The 21,549-nt window shown below is 42.7% G+C and overlaps 1 protein-coding gene across 2 annotated transcripts in view; it reads left to right on the forward strand.

Annotated features, from left to right (window-relative positions):
- Window positions 1-21,549, forward strand: part of LOC118790067 (pro-neuregulin-3, membrane-bound isoform) — a 221,002-nt gene that overhangs the window by 190,773 nt on the left and 8,680 nt on the right. For both annotated transcript variants that reach the window (XM_036546876.1, XM_036546877.1), the window contains exons 4-7: window positions 6,089-6,115; window positions 12,245-12,347; window positions 12,900-13,008; window positions 19,208-19,329. In XM_036546876.1, the coding sequence (XP_036402769.1) occupies window positions 6,089-6,115; window positions 12,245-12,347; window positions 12,900-13,008; window positions 19,208-19,329 (361 nt within the window). The remainder of the gene's footprint in view (window positions 1-6,088; window positions 6,116-12,244; window positions 12,348-12,899; window positions 13,009-19,207; window positions 19,330-21,549) is intronic.

The raw sequence follows: 21,549 nt of genomic DNA on the forward strand, positions 1-21,549 counted from the left end.
CTAGTACACCAGCCTGGAATTACATAAATCATCGTACAGGGTATATGTACTTAAAACATGAGGGAAAAAACCCAGTGCGAAAAGACCAGATTGAACCGTGCCGGAATTAGTGCAGCCTCAGCACATGTGTGTGCATGTATCTGTGTGTGTCTGTGTGCCAGGCTGGACCGTGCTGAACCATGCTGAACCTAGTGCAGCCTCAGTACATATGTTTATGTGCACATGTATGCAGCCGTGTCATGTGCGCTTGTGTGGGTGTAAATTACAGCAGCTATGCTTTCATGGGATTGAAACAGAGCTGTAGGATGGTGTGACGGACATGATGAGCGATGACACAGCTGTGACGCAGTGTTACACACACCCACAGATGCAGGCACTTTCTAACTCTAGAACGCAGCCTCCAGCCCCCTTTCTGGGTGGTTACCTCTAATTCAGCCACCTACAAGTCCTGTTAAACACTGTGCCCTTTACAGACAGACGAGCCAGCAGCCGTATGCACTTTCTTAAAGGCGCAGCCATTTCCTGCCAGCATATACAGAGCTGCAGCAGTTTTATCACGTTGTGTCTCTTCTCAGGGCTGAACAGAGGATAAAACAATATCCATTTAGGTACCTTAATTAGGTTTCTGTTATTGCATGATCTTGTGAGAGGAGTCCAGCTGGAGAGAGGAGAGACCTCTCAATGACCCCCGTGTGTATCCACACACTGGTCTCCAGCCCCTCACTGAAGCTACATGCCTGGGTGTTTGATATGAAAGTAGAGTTCAGCAAAATCGGGCTTCTGGCTGCTTTTCACAGGGGTATGATCAGTGTTATTGGCTCCATCATAAGGCCCCTTTGGCTCCTGCTCTGGAGCCTGGGGTCCATGGCAGCCTGCTGCAACCTGCTGCTTTGCAGGAGTCAGGCCACAAATTACTGCGTGTGTGTGTGTGTGTGTGTGTGTGTGTGGTGTGTGTGTGTGTGTGTGTGTGTGAGTGAGAGAGAGAGAGAGAGAAAGAGAGCGAGATGGTATGTGAGAGAGATGCTGGTTATTATTGAATGTCTGCGTGCATGAGGGTGAGCATGTTGGAGGCATGTGAGGCAATACCGAGTGTGTGAGAGTGTGAGTGTGTGATAGGGATGTTGGTGATTACTGAGTTGTGCGACTGTGTGTTAGAGGTGTGCTGGTGAGATTGTACAAGAGGGTGTAGCCGGTGGTTGTTGAAAGTGTCCATAGTGTCCCGTAAATAAGCTCTGCACTGTTGTGAGTTTGACACACTGTCTGTCTGAAGCTGACATTCCTAGCTGCAAAGATGTCCCTCTCTTACTGGAGATTTTTGGTGAAATTATGCTCGCCGGGGACAAAAGAGTGGGAGTCGGAGCGTGTGACACGACAAGGTGTGCATCGTCTCTCCTAGGCACCTGGTTTCCATGACAACATCTCCAGACACAACAGGAGGAAAGTGGAGAGAGCAGGGAGAGGGACGCAGCCAAGGACAGACCTGCCTCTAGGCATTAGCAGACTGAAGGACATCCACAGAAAGAGAGAGTGACAGCGTGGAAATTTAAAGCTTTGAAAATCCAAGAGCTAAAACCCTGACAGGAGTCCCCTCAGTCAACCAATCTTAAAGCTTGCTAACCAAACAGCCCGTACCACCATATACCAGACTCAGGCTAACTCTGCTAATGAAACAATGTTCAGAATAAATGTGGTCTCTGTGAGGCAGTTGAGGTGGAGACGGAGATGCAGTGCATTGTGGAAAATTCATAAATCTAAAGGATAATTATTTTGCCCACTTTCAGTTATCGCTCCTCCAATTAAAAGGAGTGACTGATGATGAAAGTTATTATTTTTCCTGAGGACGGGGCACACAGCACCACTGGCTGTCCAGTATGTGGCAGTGTACCATAGTCTGGGGGACAGTGAGTAGGTAACTAGGGCATCACATCATCCTGAAATAAATGAGTTATTACTGTTGCCATTATTATTATCGATATTTTTACTGTTTTTTTCCCCTCCCGTTATTGATTGTGTGGTTTTCATTATTTATGCACAAACCATGTTTGCCATGCCTATACTCCTAATTTGATTTTGAAACTGAGAAGTGGGTGGGGGTTGGTGGTGGCTGAGAGCTGGGGGGGGGGGGGGAGAGACAGAGAGGATGAGAGTGAGAGAGAGACAGAGAGAGAGCATCTGAGAGAGAGAGGAAGGAGGACAGAGAGAGCCATGTAGATAAAAGGGATGAGATCTGTCATCTACATTGGACACCCTTGTCAGGTTCTCCATGTTTGTTTTATCATTTGTCACCCGATCTAGTGTTAGTTTTTTATTGCTTTCTCTTTAGCAGGAACCATCAAACGTTGCAGGTTGATTTGCATGATGCAATAAGCCAATGTAGTTGACTAAAAATACATCTAAAGATAATTTAGGTAGATATCATTATTTGCAAGCGCCTGTGTGAAATACCAAGCTAACCACATATTGTAAATCTTGCAACATGGCTACCTGGAGCCTTTGGACATAAATATCGCACCTTGCTTGCCTAGTGAGGCCAGCAACTCAGATCATGACTGATATCAGAGGTCATTGCTAATCTTATCATAATTAGCATTATGATCACCGTTATTATTAACTGTATTATTTTATGTGCTAATGTAGTGCTGCTAGTTGTGAAGTATGATTTTATGCATGTTCTATAACCACATTTAACCATTCTTAACCAGTGGGGCAGTGCAGATGAGGAATGATGTTCAAGGTCTCAAAAGCTGCAAACAAAAGGGCAAGGACAGATTCACACGCACAAACACACACACGAACACATGCACACACACACAGATTCTTTTCACATCCTTCTCGTCATTTGGTTCTCACCCTATCTCCTGCTCTTGCTGTGCCTCTGCAGAGGGCAGTGGGGTCAGGTGCTCTGTCTCTCCAAACCGCCTGCTGGAAACAATAACTTGCCATTACTCCAAAAAACAGATTAAACCAAGATGCTCATGACCTGCCAGCTCTCCACAGCACAAATCAATTAGCCCTGGATCAGGTGGAGTGAGGAACACATAAATACTGTCTCTGGCAGTGCACAACTCTTGCTAAAGGGAGTGTTATGGGTTTGTAATGCCTTTTCAGAAGAAAAATCACATTTTTCATCTCAGAGCTCAATACAGTCCTGCCAGCAGTTCTTTGTGGTCACAGTGGTTGAGTGACATTTAACTCTGTAGCCATTTTCTTGCTTGGTTTCCTTGAAAGGGCTTAAAAATACTCTTTCCTTGATATGCTGGACCAGCCATTTTATCACATTAACAGCCATTTTCTTGGATAAACAGCTATGGCAAACTGACTAAAGATCAGAAAATAACTTTGACCCCTTGCAGAAGGAAAGCTGTGTATGGGAACTCCCTCAAAGGATCACTGGCCAGGAGCAACCCAACAGTGAATCATGTTCACTAAAAGCAAACAGATTAATGTATGAAAGGGCTAGTTCTGCCTGCCACTTCATACTTTGGAAGGGTGACTAGCAACCTATAGCAGTTATACTGCCGGTCAAAAAGAGTCACTTGCCTGAAAGTTGCCTGATCATGGAGAACTTAATAATGATGTCACACACAATACTGTTCACACACTATATCATTAGCTTGACATATTGTACAGCCATCTTTATCTTAGTAGCAGTAAAAGGTAACACATCTCCTTGGAATGCTGTGGAAAGTTGGAGGCATTTCTGCAAAAGCACATCTTATGAGTTGTTTACATATGTCCAGAACTCCCAGCGGGTTCACAGGATTCTGCTTATGTCTTCCTTTCACAGTTTACTCAATGGGATCCCACTCTGCTTTCTCATCCTCACACCACACCTTCCCAACACTCGCACAGTGACAACTGGCATTATCCTACTATCATATGTCACCAAAATGTTCTACTTACACTGTTCTCAGGAAAAATGTCAAATCAGTTGTGCAGCTCCAGTAAAAATAAAACAAAGCAGTGGTCAGTACTGTGTAGGTTTTTCTTTATGTGCTGGGCCATTCTTTTAGAACATCCATGTGCTGTGCATTCAGACATAGGAGAATGAAATACTTTTTTGTGATAATGATGATTCAGTAGATATAAATTTTAATACAATAAGAAGCATAAACATTGCTGTTGATAATGGTATAGGGATGTTTGGCTTGGAGTATGATGAGGTAATAATACCTGGCCATAAACTGAGGTTGTTGACCCCCCCTTTGATATAAGCAGGAACAGAAATAAGAGACGGGGAGGAGCTGTTGTCAGCAGCTGACATGTAAAGGAAGTGGTGAATAGGATTTGTATACTTGTGGATGGGATGGGTTTATTAATTGCATAGGGATTGTCTAAAGATTCTTCTTCCAAATGTTTTTGTTTGGAACTTCAATAATTAAGTGATATTGAATTGTATATTATAGGTGATGCTTGGAATGTCTTTGTCTGAGCTGTACCATCTCCCTCTGCATCAGAGAGAGAGAGGAATTCTCCCTCCATTTTCTGTGTGCACTGAACAACGGGTCATGAAACTAAGGCCCTCCTTATAGATCTCACAATTGTGAAACCTGGTAATTGGTTGACATCTGATCCATTCTGGCTGTATCTCACAACCTTTATAAGACATCTCTGGGGAGAGATTCTGAGAGATTGGAAAGATTTGAAGATTTTTGTGAAAATCTAATCTCCTTGTACTGGGTCTACCAAGGTACCTAGCTCTCACCACACGGTGAGTGTTTCCGCTATCTCTAGAACAAGAAGCTGGAAGCTAATGCACAAAGTTGCCAGAATTCAAGACGATTGTGATGGAATAGTCTGAGTGAGACCCTGCCAGCCTCTGTTCAGGATTACAGCTTCAGTGAGAAAACAGGTTAGAGAGACTTTTGAGGAACTTTAGCTTGAGTGGAAGATCTCTGAGCTAATCCAGATGCAGAGCTCTGCCTCTGAGTCTAACCAAGATTTTTGTGAAGACTGCAGCTACCTCTCCTGGGTCTAACAAGGAACCCAGCCCTCACCATGTGGTGAATATTCCCTTTGTCTCCTGAAGAAGATGCTGTCATTTGGTTAACGGAGTAACTAGAATTTAAGTCTTGAAAGATCTTTAACGTGTCTCTTATCTTTAATGGGGCATATTCACCATATTGCCACTTAAATTGCATTTTGTAAATTTTGTTTGGATATAAATGTTATTTGTGTTCATGAAATGTGTTGTCTGGATTACGCAGTAAAGTGACTATAAATGTAACATTCTCTCCCTTCAGATTAATTCCTCATTTGAATTAAATTCTTTAAATCTTTTGGTGAAATTCCTGTGCTGGTGTTTTGATAATTCATAATTGATTATTTATGTTCACAATAGGAATATTATATTCACTCCTTTAATTGGTGCCTCATGTGAGGATGGCAATAACCGCCACAATTGTAACATGTAGGGGTATGGCTGTTGCTGCCAAAGCATTCCACTCTTTTTAGTCAACACTTGACACTGAGCCTTTCTTTCAAGAAATCACCCCTTAGAATTCCTCAGCAGATTCAGTGAAGCTTCAGTTTGTGCTGCTGGGCTTAGTGTTGCAGTAGACCGCAGTCAGGGGGTTATTCCTGCCTCGTGCACTTATGCTAATCACTGATGCTAGCCCAGTGCCTGTTTAGACTTTTCCTCCCTATGTCTCTAAGTCTTATGAGGCACAGATTGCCTCCCTCTCTTTTGGCCCATTCTGGGTGACTGAACTAGCTCAATGAGATGGAATTAGGTAGTGCCTTGTCTGTCTGCAGGGCTGTCTTGATTGACTCCATCTCTGTGTTTTTCCTTGTTCAGTCTGATCACCCAATCTGATCAGTTAATTGTAATATTTCTACTACTAATACTAGTAGTAGTAATAATAATAATAATAATAATAATAACAATAACACAATTATCATGAAAAATATCAGAAGAAGCACCTTGCAGAAAAAATTCAGTGGTTTTTGTAAAAAGCAACTGCAGAGACACAGCCAGTAGCAGTCTGTCCTATGACAAGATAGTGTTCGGCATTGTGTTCTAACATTGCGCTTTCTCTCTCTCCCCCCTTTCTCCTCGCCACTGCCTTTCCTTTGATTGGCCGAGCAGCGGATCACCTGGGCATTGAGTTTATGGGTAAGAAAATCCTTTTTTTTTAGATGACCCATGAAGTCCACTACTATGAGCATAAGACTGAAACCCCACATGCCTTTATACTCTGTGTGTGTGTGTGTGTGTTTGTTTGTTTGTTGAGAGAGAGAGATGGCATCTTTCAGTAGCGGTGCAGTGCAAGAAGGATTATGCCTCATAGGACAGAGTTGAGATCATGAAATAATTGCACTGTATGTTGTCTTTAAATGTGCTTGTAGGAGTTCTCATGGTATATCTGATTGAATTCAAGAGCTGGAATACATAAAAGTGCCACAGCCCTCAACACAACATTCTCCAGGGGATCAAGAGAATTACCTTTCTGTGTCTCTCCTCTTTCTCTTTTGTTTCCTTGTGTTTCTCTCCCTCCTCTCTTTCCCTCTCTCCCTCTTAGTGCTCACCTCTGAATACTAATGTTCTCTAGTCTCCTTGGAAACACTGGGAGCAGAATGGCAAGAGATAGAGCAGGAGAATTGTGCTGTTGGCATGGTAATTAACAACATCCCAACACACAGGCAGTGTGACTGTCTGTGGGGTTCCAGGCTCCCCGCTACGCATGTGGGCGGGACACCCAATAGGGGGCGCTGATAGAATGAGCATATCTACTAAATACTGTATCCGAGATATGCTCTCCTATTAACTTGTCATCAGTCAGAGTACAGTGTTCCCCCGTCACCGGCAGATAAAACTTTCTTTAACACTGTGCATTCATACACTCTGTTCATCATCACTCATGGCCACGATCGAGCTTGTAATGGCACCAGCTCAAATATGTTTTCAAATTTAGGAAGAATTCAGACAGCAGCATACACTCCTAACCCTTTATACACAGGTAGAAGGTATACAGTAGTGCACAACAGAGGCACTTGCTGCTAAAAAGGTTTTGCATAGAGTAGCCATGGGCTCCATATTCTTTACAATTTATACATTATCATCATTAGAATCAGAATTAGATTATCTGTGTATCTTCTGTAATTCAATGGAAGGAACATCTAACCACATTTCAGTGGAAGATATTACAGAAACTTGAGAAATATTGTGGAGTAATGGTATGCTGAAATCATTAGCAAGGCATATACGATCCCGGCGAGCAGCTAAAACTAGATTCTTTTCAGCAAGACAGTATAAATACATCCCCTTTCTCCACATGCTGCAAGAGGCTTCAGTAGAAATCCAGTCTTTTTTCCTGTTAGATAATGGAGATGTCTTACGTGTGTCTACCTTCCAAGGCCGTATGCATCACTGTTTGACTTTATGTATTCTTTCGTAATGTCACATGTGTGCTGTGTTTAGTGTTCCTATTACTGCTAAGTCAGCTGTAGGTCAGAGAAGGAATCCAGTTTGCCATTGTCCCCCTCATGCCCTGCAGGGCCTTAGTCATCCAGGGGAGATGAGTGTTGATATGTTTTGATGTTAAAATGGATTTTGTTCTTTAGAAATAATAGTTACATCATTCTCCATTCTCGATCAATCTTTACAGATGTGTTATCGTTATTATAGGATATAAATAAAAAACATAGCACACGATGGACTGATGTTCCATGCTGTTTGTGGAACAGAAATCTCTTTTTTTCTGCAGTTCTCAGTAAAACTGGAACATTACTTCTTTGAAGAACTGCTCTTTCTCCCTGCCACATTCAGACACAGGAGAAGATCAGTGTGTAGAGAATCCGAAGATTCTGTCAGCATTTCTCTGGAATCTTTTCAAACACCTGTCTCTCTCTGCCTATCCTCTCTCTTTCTCTATTTCTACTTTTCCTCCGTCTGTTCTCCCTCTGTTTCCAGAGTCTGGCTTTGCGCTACATCCAGCCCACCCACCCCCCATATCCCCACAACACACCTCTGCCCTGCCACGTCTCTCGAAGAATCCCTGTGGAAATGCTGTGAATCAGTCATTTGCAATGATTCACATCCCCTTACACCTCTGCCACAGTGCTAGAGAGAGACACACTGACAAAGAAAGACTTGAAATGTCCTTTTTTTCTATTATTTATTTGCTTTTAAATGTTTATGGGGTTCATTTAACATGACCCTACCTGGTTTTGTAAATTGAAGGTGTTGAAGGTCTCTCAGAGAGAGCCACTGTCTACTACAGCCCATACAGGAGCTGAGCGTCACACCCCACTTCATCATGCCGTCTGTCTGTTTGTTTGGTTGAGTCCTGCGGTTCAGGCATAGAATCAGGGTGATTCCAGCACTGGAGTGTCAATTTCCCTCAGTGTCGGATGTTCAAAATGGACTCAGACATTACAGAAAGATAGCCATGTCTATCTGCCCTGTTTTAGCAATCAGTCACCGTATGCTTGCAAGTCAAATTAGTTTGGCAGACAGTCATTTTAAGGTAGAGGAGAGTGCGGAAAGGGGGGGTTAGTTTCTTTGATGTGGCTGTGAAATGCTTGAGGCGAGAGGGAATCGTAGGCGCTTTCAGCGGCTATTCAGTTCAATCACTGTTATCTGTGAGGTGAAGAGCTTTGGCGGCATCACAGACCGAGACTCCTGCTGGCATGGCAGCCATTGCTGGAGAGGAGAAACTCATAGGCAAAGAATGGATCCTTCTAGAAAGTGCTTTAACCTTATTCCCTTTTCTGCCCTCGGTCAGGCTCGAGTGCAGGGCTGAGGTGGTGCACAGGAGTGTTCTGTCTTGATGGAATCTGGCTGTGACAGATTAAAAAAATGGTTGTGATGGAAAAGAGAAATTGGCCATTTACTCTGTGTGTGTGTGTGTGTGTGTGTGTGTGTGTGTGTGTGTGTGTGTGTGTGTGTGTGTGTGTGTGTGTGTGTGTGTGTGTGTGTGTGTGTGTGTGTGTGTGTAGCTCAGTCGCTGTAGCAGATGCTCAATTGTGTTAAAAAAAAAAAAATGAGATAATTGAAGGAACATCGACTGAGGGTCCAACTATGTATAAAGTGGCAATTATACATATGTGCTTACATCATAATTACCTATAATTACCCACTAGAAGTAATATGTAGACCTTATTTAGGGTGAAATACAAATATAACTCAACATGTGCAGACTTTTTTATAATAGGAATTTATTTTTTGTAATTTAAGATAATTCTAAAAAATAAAAATTAATGAAACTAGTTGAAAGAGACAAACACTGCATTGTAAAGCTGGTCTGAACCACACAGGGTCACTTGTGTCAGCTGTATTTTGCCTCTCTCATTATACCATACAAGCACTTTATCAATAATTATTTGCAGCAACAGATCAATCTGGAACAGATGACATACAGGCCTAGCATATAGCTAAATTGTGCACCACACTTTCCAAATGTTCCAGGCTATCAGCTCTCTCTGACAAAACAGACATTTGATTAGTTTTTTTTTTCCCGTATTGTCTGTGAGCTGTATTTTAAATCACATTTAATGATATACATTTTACAAATGTATTCATATCAAAACATTGCACACAATGAAAAAGGTTTCAGAACAATTAAATTGTAGTTTATTTTGCTGCTGTGGATTTATAGATAACAGTGTTTCTATAGTAGTATCTTGGGGATGCTTCCCCCACACAAGCCCATTCGATAAATCCATATTTTTTACTTTAAATCACCCCTTTTCAAATATTCTGGCATTACCACAGCACTCTGTGTTCACGTTAGAAACATCATTTACTTGTCAGATTTTGAAGACCTTCAAAATATTGAAGCACTTTGTGCCAATTCACACCCCAAAAGGAAAGGTCAAACTCCCAAACTGCCACCTCCACACAGTGCAAACACCAAATAAACAGCAAGGAGTCAAAAAGCAATTTATGGCGTAACTGTCATTTTTCAGCAGCTATGCCATCCTCAAATGCAAGTGAGCTTTGTCATCCACTGGAAATGCATTCTTCAGATTGTGACCATATGGGACCATCCATTACTACTGTACTGTTTCAACAATAGATTTATGCGGAAAAACACATTTAATAACAATGGAATTATTCATAATGAGATTAACAAAGTAAGTGAATGCGGCAAACCCACAAGCAGTAACAAGCAAGCATCTACTATTTTGTTTACAATACCCCCATGCATCCAGACGCACCCCAGCGCACTTGCTGTCTGTGTGTTAAGCGAATGTTATTCCCACAGGCTTTGGAACATTACAGTTCCACAGTGTTATCTCAGTAGTCCCAAGCAAAAGAGTAGGATCCCCATGTGTTCAGACCACTAATTTGTTGGAACACACGCAATGCCAAGGCATCTCAAGGGAAAATTATATTCCCTAAAAAAATGCTAATCTTCCAAGGTTAATTTGGCACCACAGTATAACATTTTTTTGCCTTAAAATGGCTGTGCAGTTTTGATTAAAGGGATCAGAGATTAGTCTATTTAGGTTTGATTTTTTTTTTTTAAATTTATTGACAGCGTGGTGGTTTTGACTAAATCCAGGGGAAGGTCTGTGTACTGCTCTGTGCTGCTTTGAGTAAAAAAAGCAGAGCGCTTAATCATTTCCAGGTCAGACTTCACTCAAGCATCTCTAAGTGTGGGTCTTTGATCTACAGGAACACCATACAAGACAACAAACTTTTCAGCTATGATAGCATTTACTGAGAAGCAGCTGATTACAAGTTGATTTAAGGACACTCATTAGAGAATTTAAGTGGGAATGATTTGAGAGAGCATTTGAGTGAGAACTAATCCAAGAAACCATCATAGTATAATATTTTAAAAAAACCAACACAAATGCATGTCCTTCTTAGTATTAATTCAATTAAAAGTAGGGTCATTGCTGACTTCACTGATACGTGCGAGCCGCAATTCAAAATGTTACTGCTAACTCATAACTTACAGGACATAGGTGTAAATAAGTTTGTACAAAGGTAACTTTGTGGGCTTTACACAGACCTTATATGAAGCAAAATGACAATCCTAGTTATTAATGTGAATGCTGCAGATGTCTGTCATGGGCACCAGTCAAGGTTAAATGTTGACAACTTAATTCAAAATGTCAGGAAGGACAGATAACAGAAGACCAACATTTTTGAGCACCAAAACCTTATGTAAGCAAATCACAGAAGTAGGTTTTTCATTCACCTCTCTGTCCATCTCTCTGTGCTTCAGAAGACATTTCTAGCGCAAGCATGTGGCAGCATTGGGACACAGCCCTAATTAGCATCAGTCAATCACTGCTGCACAGTAGTATCTGAAGAACAGGCCAAGGCTAGGCTGGACGGGGCAAACTCCAACCAATCGACACATTGATTGATGTCAGAGAAATGGCAGATGTGAGGGATTTGGATCTGAGTGGGAGGTGGTGTAGGAATTAAAGGTGAGCGGGTTAATGCTCGCCACCTCTGCTTTTCCTAGGGGCTGTTTTCCTGGGGCTCCTAACATCTTCTAATTATAACTACCAAGGAGACTGGATAGATTGGCTGATTACAGCAGCTTCCAACACAGACTGTGGAAACAAAGGGAAGCTTGTTCGGAGGGAGACTGTAATTAGTTCTGAAGTGCTGTGATGCTAATTTTGGTGTGAATTTTATAGGTAACTAAGTATATTAATAAACTTCAGTGAGCTGTTCATTTAGCTATGCTGGAAAGCCTGGGAGGCTTTCCCCAGGCCAAAGATTCTCCACCCTTCTCCAGGTGAATGCAGAGCGGTCTCCTCTCAGACCTTTTAACACTGTGCGTGTGAATATGAAAGTGTAGCTGTGTGTATGGGTGTGTCCATGGGTGATTAGCATGAGAGACACCTTCACAAGAACTGTTGACTGCTCCTCCAACTCTAAATGCTATTTAATGTTCATTGGATATGACACCTCCCATGCTTCAGTCACACAGCACATGAAAATTCTTTCATTTCACACAGGCTGGCATCTCTGTGGGGTTGTTTCAAGTCTTTTTTTTTATTTAGTTGATTAATTTGTTTTTATTACTTTTTCCAGCAGGGATGTGTACATGACATTTTTCATTCCAAGTATACAAGTAGGGGTTTGTTATGGTTGATAAAATATGTTAGAATATGAAGTAACAACAAAAACAGTGAAATCAGTAGATATTTATTCGCTCAGATTTTGTCTTGTGGATTTGTTTGTTTTGCTTGAGATGAACCATCTTGTGTGCAAAAGTAACATGAGATTTTTCTTCTGCTTTTTTCCATCTCTTCTCTTTGTCATTCCCAACAGAGAGTGAAGATATATACAAGAGACAAGTGCTGTCAATCTCCTGCATCGCCATAGGAATCAGTCTACTAGGCACTATCTGCATGGCTCTGTATTACCGAAACAAGTGAGTGGGGTTGCCACCTATAGATGTGAAGAGAAGTGGAGAGATACCATAATTTTTCCATCAATATGCATTGTGTAAATGATGAACAATTTGAAATATGCAAGCTTACTGAATACCACGTTACCAGAGAAACATTTAGGCACAATGTCATTTTGCCCTGATAGATGCTTATATGGTACTTCAAAGTAAACACAATTTCCCCCTTTTTCATCCAAGTACTTTTTTAACCACCTGACTGTTGTCTGACAAGCGTGGGAGTTGATCATCGACGATGTGTAAAAGCAGAGTATTGCTGACAGTATCCTGAGTGCACGGCCGTGATTAATGTCGTAGTAATTTCATACTGCCGGCAATATAATGATGAGAGTGAGTGAGCAGCCACACAACGGGATAATCAAATCAAACCGTGATTTACAGCCATTTGGAATTAATCCATGAGTGCATTACTAAAGTGGAATATGTCTGTGTGGTGCTACATAGAGTTCTGTTTTTTTTTCCCTCAATTTGGGATGCATCATAGCTAACCTTCTCGCCCTGCACTGCCCCCTGTAGGCGACGCAGAGAAAAGCTTCAGGCCCATCTGAAAAGCTACAACATGACCGCCTCGGGCTTTGTGTCCAAACCTGGCCTGCGGCCCCAGTGCAGTCTGCAGCTTCAGAACGTGAGTCCCCTTGAGTCGCATTAAAATGCCTAATAGTGAAAGCTCCAAATAATGAAGAGCCTACACCGAGACACCATGCTCCTGAGTGTTTCTTTAATTATGTTGTCAATGCAGGTTAGTGTTTCTGTCTTTGTTTTCACAGCTTTGCTCTGCAGATTGTGGGAACACTGTGAACATCATGTTTTTTTTTATATTTTAATCCTCAGATTTCTGATTTTGTTCATTTTTTTGAAAACTTAGGGTAATCGTTAAGAGCAGCACGCTACGTTTCTCCTTGTGTCTCCTTGTGATACATTAATCCCCGACTCCCTCTGCAGTTGTTACGCATACAGCAGTGTCTCAGAAAACACAGCGCAGTCATTCAGGGCTGAGGTTGGCCATTGTTGCAATTCATCACCTGCTCAATAGCTTCCCCGTACCTCGTCGGCAGAGATGGCAATCTGAGCTGTTTGAATTGTAAACACCGCATTCATCTGAGTGCCAGTCAAACTTATCAGTCACAGTGCGTTACAACAGGGAGGGAGAGCGGGCGTATTTATAGTCCTCTGCCTGCTGTGGGCCAGCAAACCAGCAAAAACCCAGCAAAACTTCTCAGTTGTGTGACAAGCCTCAGAAAGGAAGCGCCATATTCCATAAGAAGGATTATATTCAGTTCAAGTGAATTCAGTGTTAACACAGTGCTGGATCTTCTACCTGCCTGCACCACTCATTGTAACACATTCCACAGAGAGAAAGGCAGCGCTAATGATCTGCATTCAATTACAATTTTTCATACATCAGCGCCGATAGTAATATAAAGAAATGATGGATGCTTTTAAACGTGCTGATGCAAGGAATGTTTATTTCCATACAGTATTGCACCCTGACATTTCACCACCTAGATTTCTTTAGATAGATCATTTTGTCAGTAATGAAATTGCTTATTTCTTTCATTCAGCGGTTGTAAAAAAAAAAAAAAAAAAATCCTCTAAAAAAGATAAAACTAGTAAACAAACGTTCCTCTGGTATCGATGGAAGTTACACTATTACTAAATGCTAATGCTTTGCTATTTTTTTTTTCTTTTTTTCTCCTACCTACCCACGCACACATTTATATTGATTTGTGTCTGTAAGGCTATCAGTTACACTGCTTTTACAACCTGGATGCCTGCGCCTTAGGTCAACAGTAGTTTCTCTCCTGTCAGAAATTATGAAATTACCCCAACTACTCGCAGACAGCTTTAAAAACAATTACAGCCGACACTGGAGGAAGGCGAGCTGGGCCTCGACCCGCCTGCGAAAGCCATGCATCACTGATCCCCCGCCCTGGGCGAGAGCAGGCGGCTCGGAAACCAAATGTGTTTTAGGAGAGAATTCTCACAAATCATAAAAGCATGGCTTTGGGTGGTCACTGCCGCTGTCTTCTTTAGATTAAAACATCCATAACTGCGGCCCATCCCAGCTTTAGCTCAACAGCCCCTCAGAGCCACTAGCACAGTACTGTATTTATCACCTGCTCCCCAGTCCTTTTTTATTCAAATATATATATGTATATATATACACACATACACACACAGATTTCATAAGCAGTTCAGTGCTGTGTGCAGTGCTACACTCTGTTAAGGCCCTTTGTTCCAGCAATCCCTTATAATACCAGCACCTGCTGGGTCACTGGACAGCCCACTGCTCCAGCTCATCTTTATAAGAGACAGTAGTCATATTAATAAAAGATGATGCCTGTGGTATTTAAATGCATGTTCTCATTTGAAAATGCACGTGCATTTATCTGTTAGTGATACTGCCAGAGTAAGAAGTACCACTGCATGCAGCTGAATGATGGCTGAATGGAACTGACTGGATGGGTGGAGGATGTCAGGTGGTGCTTTTGCTTTTTTTTTTTTTTCCCTGGCTCTCATTTATGTCAAACCTCCATTTAGTCATTCTTTGTTATTACAGCCTGCGCACTGTGTGGGCCTAATTGAAGTTCGCCCCTGATCAGGTTGTTGCGTCTTCTGACTTCAGCTGCAGGCACAATCCATGCTCCTGCGAGCAACACTGACTGCTGCTTTTCTCCTTTTAATAACCAGAATGAATTAATGTTCGGAGCCACACTCAATATCAATTAGCAGCTGCTCAACATAGACGGAGAGGAAGGCTGAAATCACACCCCCAAACCACGGAAATATAAACTGCAGGAAAGGAAGCGTACTGAGTGACACGGGGAAAGGAGCGGGAGCCGCGGTTAACAGTGTTATTCTGGACGGCTGAGTGGAGTCTCTTTCAGAGGATTAGCAGGGAAGGCGAAGCACGTCTGCTACTCGCGCTCATTTCCTTTCAAATCTTTCCGGCGTCTCCGAGAACAATCCGAGGGGCCGCTTAGAGAGATTTATATTCCTCCACTGGTGTTCCCACTGCAATGTTCAGCTTAAATATGATGAAGGAGGAAGGAGGCCTGTCTCTCTTCTCTTCTACCTCCCTCCACCTCTCTCTCCTTAATCCTTCCCATCTCTCCCGTCCACCCAACCTCTCCCTTTTTCCATCCTTTTTCTTGTTCTTTCCTCATTTCACTTCCTTTCTTGCTTTATGATTGAACCTCTTTCACCATAGTATTTATTAGCATTTGGATTCCTGTGATTGTCAGAGGATATCATCTCTCATGTTTTTTAAGCCCAAAGCAGACAGCACATCCTTGACATATTAACTCTACATTGGGGAAAACAGTACTCTGAGAACATTGCATTCATTTATTTAAACCATCCTCTGAAGCACTGTGAAGGGCCAGGAGATGTAAACGTACTCAAAGGGACGAAATAGCAATGTGTGGAATTTATTGTTTTCCTTGCTGTAGTTATCAGGCAATAACTGTTGACTAAATGATGCTCATTACACTCTGTTGTCCTCTTCTTGAGCAAAGGAAGGTGACAGAAAAAAGAAAGCCTTGTATGAGTCAGCAATGTTTCATTAAAGCTAAAAAATAAGGGATCAAAGTGAAGCGACTGACCTTGTGGACCACAAAGAAGAGGCTTTGCTGGGAACTGCTATCCTGCTTCTCTGGGTCTGAGACACAGTATTTCTGACACCTCCTGGTACACATTAGCCAAGGTCACATGCAGGGCCTGCGAACCTGGGTCCCTCTCTCACAGGTCCACTGGTTGGACAGGCCTTTTGAGTGGCAGCAGCCAGCAACAAGTAATGTCCTGGGAGGTGTCCAGATTGAACATTAAGCGGCAGAAATGCCGCTGCTGGCACACTCAGTGGTGCCCTCGCAGTAGCCATTTTTGGCAGAGCTCCATGGCTCGGCAGTAAATTTCAGTCTGCACTGTCCCTCATGTCTGCAGCCCTGGGCTCAGAAGCGCCTCTCTGTCTGTCCACATGTCCACAGTTGAGCAAGGAATCCTTTCTGTCAGATATGAGGCCCTCAAATGAATGAAAGTATTGATTTTTTTTCCCAGCCACACCGGTAAAAAACAGAAGGACACCTCCTTCTGTCTCCAGTGCAGTGTTGCGCTGTGTGTAAACCCTGCGTGCCAAGGCTAGATTCAATGGCTCATTGTATCGCGTATTCTTCTCCAGCGGCTGTAAGGAGCAGGGTCGTCCCTCAGAGCTGGGCTCAGTGCGAGCGAAAGCCAGCCATTCAAACAGCCACATCCACCCCCTGCATCCAAACAGGAAACCCAGGGCTCTGAGAGGGAGGGACTCTGGGTTTTGTTCTGCACATGCCCACGTGGCCCAGCTCAGGGTGAAGATGAGCACTCAATGATCCCATTGTTCCATTGAGAATCAAGGCCTGGCCCCCTTTGGCCTTTCTAAACCTCCGTTTACTCACACAAAGGGGCTTATCTCCCACTCTGTGACCTTGTGGCTAGAATGCTAGAATGCCTTGATGTTGAAAAGATGGTCCCGACCGCTCCTCCGCTCAGATCCGTGCTACAGCCCTGCAGTGAGGCTCTGTGGCACCCTGTCTGGCGCACACCGATTCGCCACAGCTGCTGTGGGCCGTATAAATCGGAATGCCAGCACTGTGGCATGGCTTTCACATGTGGCTCTGCAAAAAACGACAAGGATCCTAAACCATGCATATTTATTTATTTGTTTGTTTGTCTTCTCTTCATGCATTTATCGTGCCGTTCGGAGGAAATCCGTTGCCTGCGCTCAGAATTCCGTGCAAGAGGTGAAAAGAAAACAAAAATGCAACAAATCATGCTTCACATAAATTTGGCCTGCTGAATGTGAGAAGATGACAAAAGGCTTTTTTTTCCAGCACCTTTTTTTTCCACACAGCTTTGCTTATATGTTCCGCCTCGTATGAATCGGTGTCTATCTGAAGCCGCGCAGTAATAGCTGCCAGTCTAGACCTAAATGGGAAAACCAGAGGGTGAAGAAAGAGGCTGCTTGTTGTAACTTCAAATGACTTGACCATGCAGTGTGGCTGAAAAAAATCAATTACGGTATCATTTTAAAACACTGCCCAAAAGTTCCAGAAAGAAATGAAGCTGAAGGCTGAGGAGATACCAGACTGGCACATTTAAGCATAAAGGCAGAGGGGGGAGTGTGCCAGAGCCAGTGTGTCCTTGATCCCCTCCCCATTCTCCCACATTCAAAACAATGACAGCAGATCCTCCATAGCTCCCCCCCCCCCCCCCCCCACACACACCTCTCCAGACCACGACAAATCCAGCTCTCATCTCTTCCCCTTCATTTGGCCACATATTGTTGAGACAAAAAAGGGATGTTGTGAATTTCATTATTAGAGCAGCAGTTTATCTTGGATGTCACGGTTTGGGGAATTCTGCACGTTATGACTTCATTTCAGAGCCTGAAGTACTGGAGGCTTTTAGAGGAGCAATAATTAAAAAATCGAAGAAATTCTTTAAGGTTCTATTAATACAGTATAATCTTATCTGGTGCTGGAGTACTGCTTCCGCAAAAAGGGTGATGGCAGGAGAGGTACTAGGAACTTGGGCGAGTTAATGCGCGCTGTTAATGTTAGAGGCCCTGTTAAAGCAGCTCTGGCTCGACGTGCACCGTCCTGTATTACATATCTCCCCTCTCCTGCTGTACTGCTGTACTAAGATGTGAGCGTCTCTTCTCCTCTTCCCTCCTTACAGCACAGAGATAATGCAGTGGTGAGAGAGATGAAGCACAGGGATGTTACTGAGTCCAGCCACATTCTGTAATGGGCTCCTTCTTGAATGTTTTACAGTCAGCAGCTGACAAAGGAACTCTCAGTGTTGAAAGCTTTGTTGGTGCTCTCTTTCATATGTCTATATGGACATCCTAATGGAACCCAGTGGTCTTGTATGTACTAAATTGTTTCCTCTAGGTATCATGGTAACATAAATAGTAGCATAAAGTTTTGAATTTAATATCTCTGTATGATTCTCTCTGTATCTCCCCCTTTCTCTCCCTCTACCCCTTGCTCTTGCTCTGTCACACCCACACAAATACTTTATTTTAATCCACAATGAAACATGCAAGTTAAAAAAAGATACAAATATAGGTTATGTAGAAACTGTGTTCATTGGATCATTAATTATGTATCACAGCTTTGCTAACAAAATAGTCTTTCCTCAGGGGTGCATATAACCACTGTTTCTTCCATATGGATAGACTTGTGGGGTGTTTGTCTTCTCTCTTGGACAGACTTGACATTGGGACTACAAGCCTGTGTACATTACCTAAACTACTTAAGATTAAACTTAATATTTGGCACTCAACTACTGGGTCACCAAAATTCTCACAATTTTCCAATTTTTAAATGTTTGGCTCATTTACAAATCAAATGAACAGCCAATCATGAGCATGTTTACTTTCTTTCACAGCGCCTACATTAGGTGTATTCACAAGTAGCTCATTTAGTTTGCCATGAGTGTGCTCATTGTTACTGACATATACACTTATGTAATGGCTGGCAACCAAGGTCAACAATATGACCATGTCTGGCAGTGTACAATCCTTTGTATGCATGACAACCATTAACTATATGTGCAGCAGGCTCCACATACTGCATTATAACTGAATGCACAAGAGGTAAGTGAATGATCTGCAAAATCAGGATCAGAGAATTTGCCCCGTACAATACATTAAATTAAATATGATAAATTCTGGCCTTTGTACATAGGCATACTGTATCTACAGATGCATAAATACCACATGAAGTTTGAATGTCCATGGTACCAAATGTCATTGCTTGTTCTTGTCTTTTGTCATTTCTGTGCAGTATTGCAAAGGTCATGGGTTCTCCCCACCCCATGGGGGCGCCGTTCACGAGTCCAGCTTCGCCCAGAGCAGCACTGCACCTACCGCACACTCCAGAGCCCTGGGGGCAGGGAAGCACCACAGGTATGCATCCTGCATCGCACCGTCTCACAGCCCACTGAAGCAAGTGAGCGAGCCAAGACCAAATCAGAGTGCAAAAGAGCAATGAGCACAGCCACTTGAGCTTGAAATGGAGACTAAAAAGCTTACCTTTAAAATGCTAATTGTTCTCCACCTGTTTTTTTGGTTGTTTTTGTTTCACCATTATGTGGCCTAGTAAGGCGTCCGCATGAAGCTAATTCCCTTTTTACTTGATTGCATCTGACATGGTTGCATTACCTTTGTGTACCTCATGCGGAATCATTCTAATTATGACCTAGAGACTGGGTTACATTCAATTATTTCCATTTTCAAAAGAGAGCGGCATTAATATTATTGTTTGTGCCATTGCTGGAATTTTCATATGAAGTGGACAAATGCTGCCACCATGTTAGCCATAATTCAGTAAAAAGTAATTAGCTGCTGACAGCTCATTCTTATATAAACTGGCACGCATGTCAATCATGAACAGCAAACAATCAAAACCAGGTTAAAGGCAATTAGCAGTTTACAGGTAAGTTTACAGCCTCCCCTATTTCTCGCTCACAAGCCAGCTCTGGATGCACAGGATGGCTGTTTCACAGTAGCATGTGAGTTATTTTTATTAAAGGAAGTATAATAATAATGTGCCATGAAAATAGAGTTCGATATACTTTACAGTAATTCGGGGAGAGGCAGTGAAGTAAGAAATTGAATTATCTACAATATGGCATAACAGCGACGGTGGTAATAATAATAGATTTGCAGAATGTTAAAATGAATTATAGTCATTGTAATTGGTGATAAACATGTTAATCTGCCTTTCTGTGTCAGTGCTGAAAACAACGAACGCGCCGGGGCCAACACCAAAAAATAAATCTGGGTCTCATTTATGAGCAAATTCAGGGTTATAAGGAACTGCACAGCGCCTTGGGGTGTTACAAGCTCTTGTCTTTCTGCCTTTCATCAGCACCCCTAGCACAAACATAGAAAAAGAACCACTAGAATGGTTTTGCTCATCGAATGATAGAACACAAGCAAACACATGGATTGAATCAAATTAGGAGCTTTGTTGAAATGCAGATGTAATCATGTATCTTGCACAAAGGTAGCTTTGACTCAACAACAGCTGCCTATGCATCAGCTCTGGCCCCTCAAACCTTTGTCCAGTTTGGTCATACATATTTATGTGTATGTGCTCCCTGTGAGTTTTCAGTGCCGAAAGGAAGTAGCATAACAGCAAAAGCAGGCCTTCAGAACCCAAAGCCCTCTAACTGGCATAAATGGCCACTTTCTCCTGAGGATATCCTGCCTTGATATCACATTCCGCTTCAGCGCATTGAGTTGAACCGCACACTGTCATAACCCAAACCGCTGATGGCTATGTGCGATTGTTCCACGACAAAATGGGAAGCCACTCTGCATGGACATACGTGTTGCAGGCATGTCCTTTCCCGACGCCGCATTGCGTGTAATTATTCCCGCATTAACACTGCGATAGGAATCTACATCTCGGTGTGTGTGTGTGTTAGGATTACAGATAAATCCATTTGTGTCTGTCAGCTTTTATCCTCCCGCGCCTCTTCTTTATGTTAAGCCTCAGCTACAGTCTGATTCCCTTTCTTTTCGTTAATGCTCCACTGAACTCTTACAGCATGTTTTATGGGGGATTGTAATTTGTTTACTGAAAGCCTTTGCCCTCTCCAGCAATCCACTATCATAAAGGGAAAATGCTGTTTGCTGGTGTCGTACTGGCTACAGTTGAGACTTACTGTAAATACTCTGCATTTAAAGTTCAGAGAGAGACACTCCAAATGGCTTTAAGTGTTTGCGGCTACACTTTTTCGCTCAGCAGAAAGTTTGTTTCACTTAATTCCATTTCCATAACTCAGACACGCCAGTCAATAAACACGCCACTGTGGATCCCGTCCATGTGTTTGCGTCCTTTTCCTTTTAGCAGCTTTTCAATATCTAATTACATCAAGGGCCAGCTGAGTTTGTAATTAAGGAAACACACTTTAAATAAAACTTGAGAAAATGTGATTCAGTCAGTGTAGGAAACATCAGGCTTGGCCCTCTTCCCTGCCAGGGAAAATCCGATGCAGCTGGGACACTCTCCTGCCCGGTTTGCTACCCAAAAGCAGCACCCGTACAGGCAGCTGGTGTAAAAGCTCTGTTGATGGTGTCAGGACTTCAGAGTGTGTGTGAACATGGAGCATCGGTGAC

Source organism: Megalops cyprinoides, chromosome 15 (assembly GCF_013368585.1).
Source record: "Megalops cyprinoides isolate fMegCyp1 chromosome 15, fMegCyp1.pri, whole genome shotgun sequence".
NCBI classification, from domain to species: domain Eukaryota; kingdom Metazoa; phylum Chordata; class Actinopteri; order Elopiformes; family Megalopidae; genus Megalops; species Megalops cyprinoides.